General features: G+C 33.1%; 1 protein-coding gene across 1 annotated transcript in view; it reads right to left on the reverse strand.

Moving 5' to 3' along the window:
- The window catches only part of LOC106877778 (zinc finger CCCH domain-containing protein 11A), a 22,451-nt gene extending 7,565 nt beyond the window's left edge, over positions 1-14,886 (reverse strand). The window contains exons 1-9 of the mRNA XM_014926786.2: positions 14,855-14,886; positions 7,997-8,058; positions 6,884-7,003; positions 5,222-5,342; positions 4,594-4,707; positions 2,718-2,822; positions 2,370-2,480; positions 1,619-1,783; positions 731-805 (exon numbers count right to left, since the gene is read on the reverse strand). Coding sequence (XP_014782272.1) covers positions 731-805; positions 1,619-1,783; positions 2,370-2,480; positions 2,718-2,822; positions 4,594-4,707; positions 5,222-5,342; positions 6,884-7,003; positions 7,997-8,050 — 865 coding nt within the window. The 5' untranslated portion in view covers positions 8,051-8,058; positions 14,855-14,886. The remainder of the gene's footprint in view (positions 1-730; positions 806-1,618; positions 1,784-2,369; positions 2,481-2,717; positions 2,823-4,593; positions 4,708-5,221; positions 5,343-6,883; positions 7,004-7,996; positions 8,059-14,854) is intronic.
- Positions 14,887-16,376: the final 1,490 nt, after the last annotated feature.

A 16,376-nucleotide genomic window follows, 5' to 3' on the forward strand; every position in this document is an offset into this window, starting at 1 on the left:
AATTTTATACTGGCAAAAGAGACAGTAATGAATCCAGTAATGTGCACAACTCTTCTATAATAATATTTTGTTGTATACCCAATTGAATATTAGCTAATAACCCATTTTCTATAGCAATGTTTGAACAAAAATTTAAATAATTTTATATTTTGTTGAATTTACCTGTATTTACCTGTAATTAAAGTCACTTTGTGACAAAAATTTTGGTATAGAATTGGTTGAGAACCTTTCGTTAAATTATCTTCCAAAAATCACATTAATATGTTGATAAATAAAAAAGTTAGAGTTGTTTAATGAAACCAGATTAAATGTATGATTATGTTAGAAATTAATTGAAACACATAAGGGGTGTATTTTGGTTAGAAATATGGTAACGAAAGGGTTAAGAAGATGCCTCAAGGCTACTACTGACTGATGTGGTTAATGTATTATATTGTAGACCTGTCCAAACCACATTGGATCCCAGGCTGTTGGGCATTACTGATGTCTGGATCACCCTGTATCAGCAAGGAAATAAAAAAAACACAGTCAATGCCGATGCCTATGCACACACACACACACATCCGTTTTGCTGGTGTAAAGCAGGTCCTTGTAAAGTGAGGTATTATTGTATTTTAAACCAACCCAGTTTCAAAGGATTTGTTTCCTTGTGAATAGACAAGACACACACACAAACATGCACAATAATGCACAACTACAACTGACATTAACAAAATAAAATACAACAAACTTTTTGAATTTTTTTCCATATTTTTGGCCGCTCGTATTTCAGCCAAGGTTTTCACTTTGAAATTTAATTCAGAGTCTGAAACATAGAAATGAAAATGTTTTAGGTTTAAAATAAAAACACCCGCCCATTGTTCCTGGGAGGGTTGTAGGAGTAGAGTCTTCAGGTACCTCCTCCCTATCAGAATCAATCATCATTAAACTTTTGGGATGAATTCCCAAGCTTAACCAACTGAGACAATGGATATTATTCCAACCCTCACATTCTTGGTCTCCCCCTGTTGATCGACTCAGCTTGAAGAATCTATTTTACAAATCATTCTGTGATTTCTCAATGTGGAGAAGTAGAGGCTCAACCATTGCCAGACTCTTTCATTTCAAAGCTATGCACACTGTCAGCAAACATTACTCCCGAGATCCATCAAAGGAAGCCCCCCCACCTCAGCTCTTAAATTCATGATCAAATGGTTCTTTTGGTCATTGCCCAAGATTCATGACCCTAGGTGAGGATAGATATGGAAACCAAATTGAAGAGAGTAAGTTTGGATCTTTTACCAGTCTCTTCACTTTTCAGATTACTCTATTTTTTCTGTCTCCGATGAAGGGAAGTACTGGATCTTCCCAGAAACAGCTGTAAGACTCTATCCATAAAATTTTTCAACCTTACCTTTGCTCTCTTTATCTTTTTGTTTTTATATATTTACATATACACACGCTAATACACAACTTATAATACCCAATCCTCTTCATACAACGATTGGGGCAAACTAATCGGTATACAGCACTTACTCGGTATTACCTGTATCCTCCTGGGTTTGGTTAAATCCAATATACACGCACACACACACACACACATATATTATATACAGTATCAAAGATGAAATCAATTTACCTTCAGATTCAGTTGATTCACAATCGCTATTGTCTTCTGCATTATTTAATGAATCTGTTGAAACCAGACTCTGAAATAATTTTGTATTTCGATTCGCAACTTTGGTAACGCTAGTTGGAACTATTGTTTTGCTGCTTTGAACAACTCGACGAGTTGGCTTCTCTTCTGCAATGAAAACAAAACAAAACATAGAATTCACTCTCATCACCACCACCATTCTCTTCCTCCTCTACCCCACTTTCATGTGTGTGTGTGTGTGTTTGTGTGTTTTACATCCATTTTTCATGAGTTCAATTCCCAGTGACGCGTTGTGTCCTTGAGCAAGACTCTTTATTTCACGTTGCTCCAGTCCACTCAGCTGGCAAAAATGAGTAGTACCTGTATTTCAAAGGGCTGGCCTTGTTACAGTTTATGTCACACTGAATCTCCCTGAGAACCACATCAAGGGTACACATGTCTGAGGAGTGCTCAACCACTTGCACGTTAATTTCACGAGCAAGCTATTCCGCCGATTGTATCAGCTGGGACCCTCGTCGTCGTAACCGACGGAGCGCTTCTTAAATAAATATATACATGCAATGAAAAAAAAAACAGAAAAAGCAAAAAACAATGGGATTGAATCTTGTACCATATGACAATGAAACACACAGCCATACTGACAATAATATTCTATCTTTTATCTTTTACTTGTTTCGGTCATGAGACCGTGGCCATGCTGGGGCACATCAAAACAAAAAAATTACAGACTTACCTTTTATATTAAGTGAGGTGTTATTATTATTATTGATATTCTTGCCTTTCTTTAACTGATCAATTAATTTTGGATCAATACAAAGAATTTTAGGGTCTTTCAATTCTTCAACTGGGGAAAACAAAACAAAAAATATTTTAATTAGATCATAAAAAAACAAATATAAAAATATAATGAATAGCAGATCTAACTGACTAAATATAAGTCAGTATTTCAATTGCTCAATTTGTGAAATGATAAACCATAAATCAGATAAAAATTATAAACAATGCATTTCATTAAAATATATAAAACACAGACACACTGAATAAAATGAATAAAAGGAAAAAAAAAAAAAAAACATCCTACATTTTGGACCGAGTCTTTTCAGAGCATTCACACGCTTCTTCTCTTCCAATGGTTTTTCTTCAGGGCTGACTTTCTTAATTAATGGACTACTTTCTTGATCAGATTCTATTAAAAGATTTTATAAATTATAAAACACTGCAAAAAGACTGTAAAAAAATTATTTAATTTCAACTCTTTCCCACACTTTTAAAGATACAACTTTTCTTAACAAAAGCTTTTGAAAATTCTATGAATCTTCCAAGATTAAAATAAACCTTAGATATTTATGTGATAATGTAGCAATTCTGTTCCCATGCCAGTGTGGAAAACAGACATTAAATGATGATGATGATGATGATAATTACCACAGAAACTGTTTTACCAAAACAAGTTTTACAAAGAACTGAACTAAAAATATAAAGAAACCACTTTAATATTTGCCAAGTTCTGACCATTTCTTTTGATTATCCTTTAAATAAGATTTAAATCATCTTCAAAAGTTAATTAATTACCATAAATTAGGTGGCACTTGTCATTTTTTTTTCTTTAAAATGGTCTTTGTACATTTTTCCAGTTTTGTTAAAAAAAAAATTTTAAATGGACATCATTGTCTTTGACAACTTTGACATGGAGAGTAAAGAAAAGCTGTTTTGTCCCGTGTCAGCCTGATTTAGCTGAATTCTGAGAAAAGATGACTGTTTCACCTTTTGAACAAGAAAACTTTACACTGAATACTTTTTTATTGAAGAGGGTAGTATGCAATTTGAAGAAGATTCAAATGCTATTTCTAACAGTTTGAACGACTCTGGAAAGACCGCCATCAATTAAGCTTGGTCTAACTGCCAGTAATTTTGTGTCTATCCCATATGATGACCATTAATAAGTAAACTCTTTCACCACACTTATTGGCTAATTTAAACAAAGCAACAGATGAGCAGACATCTTCGTCTTGGTAGGGTTGCAGTAGCACCAAAAAAAGAGGCTGGAATCAGCATCTTTTATAGGAGTCATTGTTTTGAGGAAATATAGGGAAAGAAAGAAAGTTCTTTGATGAAGAAATGTAGACAGGTCTATTCACGGCACAACCAGAGTTACAGGTCACATTCAGGGGCTTAATACAACCCAACAAAGAACTCTCTACAAGCATTTTAATATACATGGGTGTGTTTCTCTCTCTTGTGCACATGTTTGTGTGTGCGTGTGACCTTGGAGAAACATTTTTGCTCATAGCACTAAGCTGACCAAAGCCCTGTGAGTGGATTTGGTAGACAGAAACCGAAAGACTGCTGTATGTGCCTACTTGTCTGGACACAGCGTAATTGTCACCACCATACAAGTGGAGTCACTCGTTTCTAATCTTTCATGAAAAACATGTCCAGCCATGGGGAAATATTACTTTGTCTGGAAAGGGGTGAGGGTGGGCAACAGGAAGAGCATCTGGCCATAGAAAATCTACTTCAATGCACCTCAGTCAACCACATAGTTTCATGTTCAGTCCCACTACACAGCAGCTTAAGCAAGAGTCTTCTGTTATAACCTGGCCTTGTTACTGGATTTGATAGACAGAAACTGTACAGACATGTGAGTGTGTGAAAGAGAGAGAGAGCTACAAATGGCAATGTTTGTTGACATTCTCATTCAACAAATCATCCACTAACTCTGCACTTTCAAAAACAGGTGGCATGAAAACTCCCTTCTTTGAAAAACAGATAAAGGTTAGAGATAGGAAGAGTGTCGGGCTGTAAAACAAGGTCCCAATAAACATGTATTTATCGAGCAAATGTTAGCATGGGAAACAAAAATACAGATATAAAGCAAACAAATACACACCCACAAAGGGCTTCTAGATCTTGTATGAATCAGATTAAATTTAGAAAAATTTGATTTTTAAACAAACCTTCAAGTGGGTTTACAACAACAGGTTCAACCTTTTGAGGAACTATTTTCTCTGCTGGTTCTGGTGAATTTGTTTTAAGAATGTTTTTGACAATGTCTTTTTTGTCTGATGGTGCTACAAGAAGAAAAGAAATTGGACAACAGAAGATCAGTACAGTTCAGGCAGACAGCTAGACTTAAATCTGGAATCGGTGCTATATTCTGAGTTTTGTCATTTGAAAATATTCTAAAATACTCTCACCATAGCAAAATTACTTTGTAAATATCATTTGAAAAACATAATTATATGAAAATATTTTCAAATAATGAAGTGGAAACTTTCATGAAGCCAACTACAAAACAGATATTTATCTTCAAAGAATATAAAAGCAATTTCATAACATCTTCATTGCCAGCATAGAATACAGACAAAAAATAAACAGAGGTTGATTAAAATATCTTTGAAAATAATTAAAAACATGGGCTATGAATTTTAATTACAGATATAACCATGAAAAAGTTGAAGATTTCAAATAAAACATTGTTCTTGGAAATATTTCCTATCATATTGACATATTTTTCACCGTTTACCTCTCTATTAAAACAGTTAAACAAATAAGTTAATTATTCTAATGGAAACCTAAACAAACCTTTTGTTGGCTTTGCTGTTCCGAATTCATCCTTTTCCAGGTAATGTTTGAACACACAATGCTGCTTGGTACATCCACTTGGCTGACTTTCCCAATAACAAGGAATACAGCTACGGTCAATCTATAAAGAATTTGGTGTCAAATTAATCTTCTCAGATAAAGAACCTAACAACTGCCTCCAATTTCATACACAGATTTTATATATTTTAAGTGTCTAACTTATGAAACTTGAAATAAAATTAAGCTTACTGGTTTTTAAATAGTTTTAAATGCACTAAACCAAAACAAAAGCAAGAAAACAATGTAAAAAGTTAAAAAATGTACCAGTAACACATAAAAGGCACCTGTGCCGGTGACATGTAAACGGCACCCAGTACACTTTGAGGAGTGGCTGGCATTAGGAAGGGTATCCAGTCATAGAAATCAAGCCAAAAACAGACAAATGGAACCTGGTGCAGTTCTCTGCCAAACCAACCAACTCATGCCAGCATAGAAAACGAAGGCTAAACAATGATGACGAATTCTATGTATGTGTGGGTGTGTACATACACCAGTCATATTTCTGTGGACTATAAAATCTGATTTGTTTCTATGTCTGAGTGGATTTGGTAGAATGGAAGCTGAAATAAGCCTGTTGTGGGTGTGTGCTCTTGTCTTGACGTCATGTGGTAAACAAATCTCATACAAGCAACGTTATTCACTTCCAATCTTCCATGAAAAATGTCTGGCCATGGCATATTATTATTTTCCTTGGAAACAGGGGAGGGTTGGTGACAGGAAGGGCATTCAGCCAGAGTAAATCTGCTTCAACAAATTCTGTCTGACCCATGCAAGCATGGAAAAGTGGACATTAAATGACAATCATTTTTACATCAACTTTTACATGTTTGCATGGGTGGACAGGATCTTGTTAAGGTGGGTTCTCTACAGTTGGATACCCTTCCTGTTGCCTACCCCACTTGTTTCTAAGTTGGGAATGGAGGCAAAGAGACAGAGTCTCTCTCTCTCGCATAAAAGCTTTTTCAGTTTCCGTCTACCAAATCCATTCAAAGCCTTTGGTCAACCTGGGGCTATAGAAAAGACACTTGAGCATGATGTCATACAGTGGGATTGAACCCAGACTTATGTGGTTGTGAACAAAACTACTTACTACACAGCCATGTCTGTACTGTACCTAAACAACGTTATATATATGTATATATATATGAGAGAGAGACAGAGAGAGAGAGAGAGATACACACACACATCATTATCATCATCATCACCACTACCATCAGCTTTCTTCATGCAGGCAAATAGTTTTTGAGGAAGTTTTTCCTGAAATGTTGTTCCTGATGCCAACATCTTTACAAGTCAATTGACTGGGCTGCTATAATTTTGGTTAGGGGGGACATGGAAAAGTACAGCTCAAGAAGTGTTAATCTGAAGAAACACAAAGATAAACACACGCACACACACTTTATTAGAAGATGAAATTTGACAAATCAAGAAAGAAATGTCTTTGAGGCAGTGACAAGGTGAAATTATTTTATCATCATCACAACATCAATGCACAATTAAATCCTTCATAATCAACTCAAAATATATCAAATAAATAATAAACTCTTTAATGAAATTCAATTGTTAATTTAGACTATATGAATGAAATTCTCTGAAACTTACTTTGATGTCCATATGTCGAAACATACATCCATTTCGATAACAGCTTCCTTTTCGCCAATTAGTACATATTACCTCGTTTCCAAGGGCTTCAGGGCAATGTCTATAGGGGCAATTATCACCCTGATAAAGTTAGAAATTAAAACACTCAGAACTTTTAATTATTTAAAAATGAGATGTAATCCACATTCTCATCATTTGAACAATATTCACTGTAATCAAGAATGACAATCAAGAAATGGCAATAAGATTTTTAAAATCCAAATATTAAGATAACTACAATTTAAACTGGGAACAGAAGCATCCCATTTACATTTGCTGGAAATGGGTCAAAGCTGCTTAGCTAGATCTAACAGTTCAGATTATTATTATCATTATCTAAATATATAAAAAAAAAAACATTATTCGAATGTAACAATTTTCCCTCAAAGATTCTAGATTTCTGGTGAAACAACTGAAAAAAAAATTTCTGATTCCATCAATCGAGATATTTTGAAAGGATCTCACAATATTTCAATGGAAAAAAGGAATTAAGAGTGGATGAATGGTGCTGATAGAAAGGTGATGTCTGAAGGTGCTAAAAACAGTAGAATCAGCAAAGACCTGAATAATTTTAAGATACAGGTCTATCATCAACATCACATTTCAGATTTGTTTCCATAGATATTTTTAAAGTAATGTTAAGGTGGGTGTGAATTTGAAGTCCTTCAAATTCTTTACAGTTGGAGCATCAGATTTGTAGGTATCACATTTTACAGTTACAATGCACCTACAACACATTAACATTCAGGTTTGATAGGCTAGAAGTAGCAGTCAAATCAGCTTCAATCTTACACAAATGACATATTAGATAAGGTAGTTCTACATAAATCTGAAAAGAGGGTCAGGGCTAGAACATCTTTTGCCATAGACTTGCTTCAACCAGCAATTACCTGGGGTTCAACAATAGCTGTAAGCCAGTTACATGCTTCAATGAACAGAAATTTAAAAATCGTTGATATTTTGTGTTGAAGTTACAACTAAATGTTGCAAGAATGAGTAAGTCTGAGAGAGATTCCAGATTTCAGTGAAAGAATCATATATAAAATAAAATATAATCAAAATCAATCTTCTTACCTTAGCACAGGACGAATAATAATAGAAATAGCAATCATCTCCAAACTGGGCCATTTTCGTTTCTAGTTAACAACAAAAAAAAGCTGAACAATTCTTAAAAAAAGATATTTTCCTGTTACAAAAATATAAATGGTTTTCTTTTTGTGCTTCTTTTTTTTTTTTTTTTACTTTGTCCCCTTGTTACAGCATAAAACAGAAATGTAACTTTCTTTCCATTTCTTTGAAATAATATTTAGTTCATACACTTTTCTTCAAAATCATAAAATTTGGGTTTGGTTGAGGGTAAAACCTACAAAACAGAAGTAGTTACAATATTATATTAATAAAGTTTGAGATGTACAATGTCAGTTAAAATCAGTTATTAAATTAAATGGAATTCTCTTCTTTTTTTTATTTCATTTAGTTCATCCATGACTATAATATTTATAATATATTGTGTTTCAACTAATTTTGCAAATAGTCACCCATATTGTAAACCAGGTAGTTCAGGATGGCGTCATACCCAATGACTCGCGTAGCAGCACACTAGAGTCAACTGCTACAAAGGTAAAGGTGATGCTTTAGATAGAACTACAGAAGTATCAAACAGCTGAATCAGGTGATGAAGGTCACAGAGAGGGTCACAGCTCAGCTAATTAGGAAGAGAGCCTGCTTAGAGGAGATGCCAAGTAGAGGCACCCCTGATGCCATATTCCTGGTACGGCAACTGCAGGAGATATACCTAACCAAAGATAAACCCCTATATTTGGCTTTTGTGGACTTGGAGAAAGCCTTTGACAGGGTCCCCCGATCCCTTATCTGGTGGGTGATGTGGAAACTAGGGATTGACCAATGGTTAATAAGGGCTGGACAGCCTCTATACAGAGAGGCCATTAGTAAGTTTAGGATTGACAATGAGTATAGTGAAGAATTCCAGGTAGAAGTAGGGGTCCACCAAGGATCAGCCCTCAGCTCCCTCTTATTCATCATAGTCCTCCAGGCAATAACAGAGGAATTCAAGACAGGTTGCCCATGAGAGCTCCTCTATGCTGATAACCTGGCCCTCATACCAGAATCACTACTTTGCCAAAATAAAGGAACAATTTTATTTTTCTATTGGCATTAATCAGAGAGAGCATTTATATTATTATAAACAATGTGTTGAGAGTATATTAGATATAGCAAAACGGATATAATATATTCAGAATATCTATTTGAGCCAAGCTGATCATGTCACACAACCATCAGCTTTCTAGAATTAATAGTAATAAGACAATAAAAATCATTAAAGACTTACCTCAATTAACATTTTATGGAAGATTTCGCTTGAGGATCCATCTTTTAAGAATATTTCGATCAGATCCAGTTTATATATAATAAACTAACTGTTACTAACCTACAGAAATTTAAATAAAATTTATTAACTACAACAATTGTACCCTACCCTTTTATCCTATTCCCATTGTAGACAGGGTTCAAGCAACTATGGAACCAATTCTGAGTCAAACAAGACAAAAAAAAAAAAACAGCTCAACTTCCACTGTTCGTCACCAGCAAAAGAGAAGACCAATATTAAATCAACAATATCCAACAGATTTCTTACAAAATTCTGAAAAACTGAAAGAAAAACTTATTTCCAAAATTCCTAAATTTAATAAATAATATTTACTGAAATATATATTCCAAAGTATGAAACTGAACAACTTGAACCAATTCTAGAAGTCTTTAACTTCTACCATCACAATGTTCCATTTTACAAATTACTACGATATACAGAGTAAACATTTGAAAGTCACAATTAAACCATCTATATTTAATCAAATATTGATGGGATTTAACAGAAAATAGTCATTTATTAAAAATCTATATTGATGAACTTCTAAACAATTATTGCTAACTTTCGAGGTTGATAATTATACATTGCAACAAACTAGTAATTGAGAAGTAAGAAGTAATTAGAAGAAAGTTTGAAAGAGAACAGAAAAATAAATTCCAGATAAGTGATCGTTTAGAATTGGTTTCAGGTAAACCAACTTTCTTAATGAGACCAGAGCTAAATATCAAGATATGACAATTAATACAAATGCTGGGAGTCAAGAGGAGATAAAATTAGTCAATATTAGGGTAATCTTTTCTTCCCCTCACCCCATTATTTTATTCCTTCATTATAGCAATAACACAGCTGGGAACCAAATATTTCAATCTGTTTATTCTAGTATTTCCAACAGCCAATCAAAACCAAAAGGATTGAGTTTCTTATAGAATCAAAGAAACACTGGAAAGTTCAAAATAATACCCGGTCTGTGAGCTCACACTTCCACCATTCGTAACTCGTTCACAAAAAGTCGCTTTAGTCATAATCAAGCTGCCAGTTTGTAAAAGGCTTTAATATCAAGTGACCTTAGGGGATTTGGGCTTTTTTCATTTCTTGGGTTTGCAAACTAACCAGTAATAAGAAATTTCTAAATTACAGCTCAAGTTGCAGAGTGGCACTTTTCTAATATCTTTTAGGAGAATGAAGATTGAAAGTTTAAATGTGTCATTAGCATAAAGTTGGTTAACATTGGAAAAATTTAGAATAGCAGAGTTTGTAAGTGAAAGATTGAAAAATGTCTATAAATGGACATTGAAAAATTGTCTCATACCAAGTGAGCATCCCTTGACTTTGGATAGAGACAAGATGGGGTGCAAACTTCTTGAGAAATTTATAAGACGGACCCTGAACCCTGACACTGTCTACAGTCGGTTGAAAATAGACAAAAGGAAAAGATTTTAAGGTAATTTAGAAATTTATGTTTTTCCCTGCCAAGTTTTGTCAATGAAAAATAGTGTCAACTTTAAGTATTCTAAGTTTACAATAATGGTATCAAAGCTGTAGAAGGTTCATGAAAACAAAACTGTATATTAGAAGTATCCCCCAAATTTGTGCATATATCAATTAGATGTGAGCTTAATACTTAAAATATTTGTCCTCCAGTTGGAGACAGAGAGAAAATGCTAGATTGTAGGAGGCAAGAAAATTTACCATAATCCTGGTTGGCAATATATTTACTTTTAAGAGCACAAAGAGGTCAGATAATGTCCAGATGATAACAATGGCTACATTTTTTTTTTTTATTGGTTTGTAATAATGAAGTGCTTTTATGACCTTTGCAAATCCTTGTTGCTGAACACGTGAATCAAAGTGAAATATTAACAAGAGACAAGAACATAATGAACAGGTGCACTAATGATATCCCGACAATAAGACATGAAACTAAAAGGAAGATATACACAAAGAGAAGATTGCACAAAACCTTTAAAACAAAGGATGAGATTTGAGTCAGAATTAATGAAATTAAAGAGTCTAAAATTTAGATTACTCACAGACAGTTTATTCTATTTTTTTCCACTTTGGTTTATTTTGACCTTATATTATAATTCAGAAACAAATAACTTGGAAAGAAACCTCTAAGTAAAAAATGTTTTTTATAAAAGAATCCATCAGAACATAGAAGATTTCGAATTAGAAGAATTAAGATGTAAATCAACAATATTAATTGGTAATTAAGAGTCATCAATAGCATGAGTCTTCATATAGAGCTTAACAAAAATTTCCAAAACTAGATCCTAAATCATAGACCTTGTATAATGGTGTACAACCAGTTAAATAAACCCCTTCAAAGAGACGAAAGATAAAGTTGACCCCAATGGGATATGAACTCAGAACTTAAAGAACTGCAACTAAATATTGCAGAGCGGTTTGTCTGATACTCTACCAATTCTGCCGTTTAGCTAAACAGCAGCAGTAGAGCAATAACAGCATAAATAATAGAGAACAGGCAGAATATTTGCTTTGAGAACTGACCATCTGAATTATGTGAAAATGACGAAATGTTTAATTAAAATGTTAATGAGGAAGTTATTGTTACTTAATCTTTGAAAATACAAGAACATCACTAACTGAGAGCTGAGGTTCAGGCATCAGTCAGTTAAATATTAGTTATTGTTTTCTATAAATCTTTTTTCTTTCACTTGTGTCAGTCATTAGATGGTGACCATGGGGCACTGCCTACAGTAGAAGACACTTACCCAATGTGCCACACAGTGGGACTGAACCCGAAACCATGTAGATGGGAAGCAAACTTCTTGGTGAAGAACTGATATAAATTTGTTAAGTGTTAGACAAGCTAACTGACAACTGGCTGGAATAGATTTCGTCTTTCATCCTTCCCAGATACAAGATTAGGATCATTATTAATCTAGTGTTAGAAACTAATATTCATTATTAGTTTAATATTCAATTAAATAACTAGATATAATTTTGAAAAGGTTTGCCAGTTAAAAAATATAGTTATCTAAAATAAATAGGCCTCCTACGCAAATATTCATGTAGACAAAAGAAAACTTATAAAAAAATTTTTTTTTTTACCCGAACATGGAACATTTAGAAAGGACCAAGATATATCTAGAATTTCTTTGATAAACTCCATGGTATAAAACCTGGAGGTAGCCTCAGTGCAATGGATTGATCTGCTAGACATAAAGCCAAAATACACTCTCAGGTGAAAAGGAAAAGAAAAGAGCACACTAGTAGACGATTCTACTAAAAGGCGAGGTAGTCAACGCTGGAGAGCTTATGACATCTGCTAGAAAGATCAGCTGAACCATCCTCAAATAACAATCAGAATGATTCAGAACCATAATGCAGTATAAATAATGTACCGTGTTGCAAGTCAAGGGACAATTCGACTATCAGCAACATTAAAATCATTAAATATTTTAGCAGCCATAAATATTGTTGGACCATAACTAAAACAGAGATGATACTAATCACATCTGTTAGAAAAAATAGCTAAATCACCTTTAAATCAAAATCACACTGTCGTTTAAAAGAGGGAAGAGCACCAAGATAAATGTAGTCTTTCATACTTCAAAATAGTCTGATGGAGTTCTGACTGTCATTATTATAGATCTACTCGTTGAGAGATTACGTGGAGTTAACAACAAAACCACAAAGTATATGAGCAATGTCTTGTGAACTAGTAATAAATAGAGTACAGGGTACAGAATTAAGTAAATAAAGCTTTCAAAAGATCTCATGATTAACAAAGAACAGACAAATTGAAGAGAAATATTTCTTTAGAACCGCTTAACCCAACATCATAAAAAAACATCAAGTGTTGACGATTTAAAGAATATCCTTAAATACTCAACAGCAGCAACACTGACATTTTTATATGAATATATTAGTGTTAAAGGAATAACAGTGTTGACATAAAAGGTTTCAATGACTTGAATAATCGCCAGAAACCCAAGCAACGACAGAGTGAGTCATCAGTATTTTGTTTTTCAAAATAAAACATGTATTTAAGTACCCTTCCTCTCCTTTGTAACCCCCAGACGTGTTTATAATTTTAGTTCAGAAATGCAAACACTTATTACTTTATATATAATCGTCAAAACTGCTGTTGCGAATTTCTGCTTAAGATATACCTATGATTTTGTAATTAATCAGTTAATTGACCTATATCTTTTATATGAAGCGTTAAAGTTCTAGGATTTTGGCGAACCTGTTCGACATTTGAAGCCATTCTTTCAAGAATAGTTGGTCAGCAAATATGAAGAACAAAACCACTTCTTTTCCCAGTTATTTTCTCTACATGGATATGAGAAATAGCCAGATCTCCTCAAAGTTAAGCCCTACTGTTTACAAGCGAAGACACATTAGATAACGATGTGAACCGGGGGTTAATCACCTTCCATCAGAAGTTTACTGAATCACAGTTGGCGCGGAACTAAATAATCTCTTATGAACGTGTGGCAACCTAACCAGTCTAATGTGGTAAAATCAAGTTACAGCAGAACTTTGTAACAGAACGAATATATTGAAATAGGATTCCTGAATAAATATTCCCATCTCCATGGAATAATTTTTAGTTAAAGACATCTGAGAATAGTTTAAATATTAGAATTTGAATCCTTCCAATTTATATTCGAAAATGCCAACCTTTGTTTTCTATTAAAATATTTACGAGAAATTGTTTAGATTTTGTGAATTATTATTACAAGACTGTTATTGACAGGTGTCACAAACAGTTCCAGGACATGTTTATTCTCTTCGAAATAAGATTTAAATGGTGAGGGAGTCAGTTTTAGTAAAAAGGTTTAAACATTTAAACTGAAATATTCCTTACGCTTTTTTTACTTCAATAATTCAAATAAATTACGACTGTTAATTTTATAGGATTTCAATGGCAAGGTGTTCGAACTTAGGATATTAATAGAAAATTTTTGTATATAGAAAAACAAAGTCAGCTGAAATATCAGTGAAAACTGAGAAATCATATTACAACACTTCTATAATGAGTTACATGACTAATTAAAATATGAAAACCCTTTAAATATTTTAGTCCCCTAAACACTTATACAAAGTATTTTACATTTAATAAAAACGTACAAAAGCGCTCTCAATTGTTTTAAAGCGTTTTTTTCTTTTTATACAAACATTAACAAAAACTATTATATGTAGACAGAAATAACGCGTGTAAGATATATATAAATACGTATGTATATATATATATATATATATATACACTCACTATGTGATTGAATATATGTAGGCTTGAAATATCAGAACCTTTTTAAAATGTTACAACACAAAAATTCCCAACAAAAGACTGAGTTTCTAATAAAGTAAAATCAATTAAGAAATATTTTGAGGTGGGACATGCAAAGAGGAAAAAAAAGACATATAAGCTTTAAACAAGATAAGTATAATGTCTAAAAACTAATTCTAAAGTCCAAACAACTGGCTGCTATAATTTATCCTAACCGAATCTAAATTAAAATGAAGAAAGAATTAATTTTGAAAAAGACCCCAAAACAACATTTTCTAACCTTTCTCTCTCAAGTTGTGATAATAACAAGTGTTCAGCAGTAAATGATATTAGCGAAGACTTAATCTCGCACCTTCCTATTATTAATTAATAACGGAAATATATTAATTTCTCAACTAAATCTTCAATAAACTAAAAGAATACTGTTATATTGGAAATATTTTTTTAAAAGTTAATATCAAAACATTACTTTCGGTAAATAAATTACTAATTTATTTCAACCATATTTATGGTTGTCGCTTACTGTGTGTGTGTGTGTGTGTGTGTGCAATACATTATGTGTGCGTATGTGTAAAATACACACACACATCATACGAGTGTGTGTTTATCGACAGAAAAATAAAATATCGAAAGGGAATTGTCAACAAACAAATCATGCAATAATTTAACGAAGAGAAATTCAATTTATTTGAATAAGAGTCGATTAGTTTATTATTTAAAAAAATGAAATGAAATTGAAATACAATACATTTTTCCCTAAACCGGAAGTTTCATGTGTTCTTAGCAATTGATCTGAATAAAATGTGCCACATTACCCGACATGCTCAACCCCTTAGGGAGGGGGAAATGCTACGATACAAGAGAGACAACTCCAAAATGGTTATGAGAACCAGAAGAAAAAATACTCAGATATGGAACTTGTTTTTAAAGAAATCCAAATTGTTTCTTTCTTGTGACCTTCAAATTTTGATTGGCCCAAAAAAGCGCCTCTGTTTCTCTCAATAATCCCAAAATGCAATTGTCCAACTGACACTTGAGAATTCCACATGTAGATATAAATATGTTGGCTGCTATGTAAAATTTACTCTAAATAAAGTTGTTATTGATGATGATAAACTACAGGTTAACTCTGCTTGAATAAACTTATGTCCAAAGCTGTTCCAATTATGACCACATCCCATCTTTTTTATAGAGATACAGTGCACCATGAACAATATTGGCATGGGTGTGGGGCAAAATGGGTAATTTCTGATTTCTTGTTATTTTTTCCTTTCTTATTTCAAATTCCAAGTAATGCATAATCACTTTGTATTCTTCCATCATCTTTACAAGTAAATAATGGCCAGCATAGTTGTTGTCAAAGTTGGCAGAATTTGAGCCATATTTGAATGAAAGGTACATTTTTTTCAAGAAATTTTTCCTCAAATTTGACTCAATTGTAAATGAGGTTGCTAATAAAATATCTGGATAATTTTTGGTGTTTAGCGTTCAATATTTTTTTTCTCTGTTGGATTCCAAATCAATTCTTTCTTACACCAATGTCTAATTTGATAATTTTCAAAGAATGATGCCTAAAATGGGGCAAAATATATAAGGACAAATTTCAGTAATTCCTTCTCTTTTAGTTAAATGGTGGAAAAGAGTCACTCCAGCAGATTGGGAAGAACTACACAAGATATTTTTGCTGAGTTTTTAGATTTAGTCAAGTTTCATTAATTTCATATCATGTGCCATAATTCTCCTTCATTTGACCAAGATGTTTCAAATTTTTGTTGCATTTATGATCTTTCTGATGTCTAAGG

The sequence above is a fragment of the Octopus bimaculoides genome, chromosome 13 (assembly GCF_001194135.2).
Source record: "Octopus bimaculoides isolate UCB-OBI-ISO-001 chromosome 13, ASM119413v2, whole genome shotgun sequence".
Lineage (NCBI taxonomy): Eukaryota > Metazoa > Mollusca > Cephalopoda > Octopoda > Octopodidae > Octopus > Octopus bimaculoides.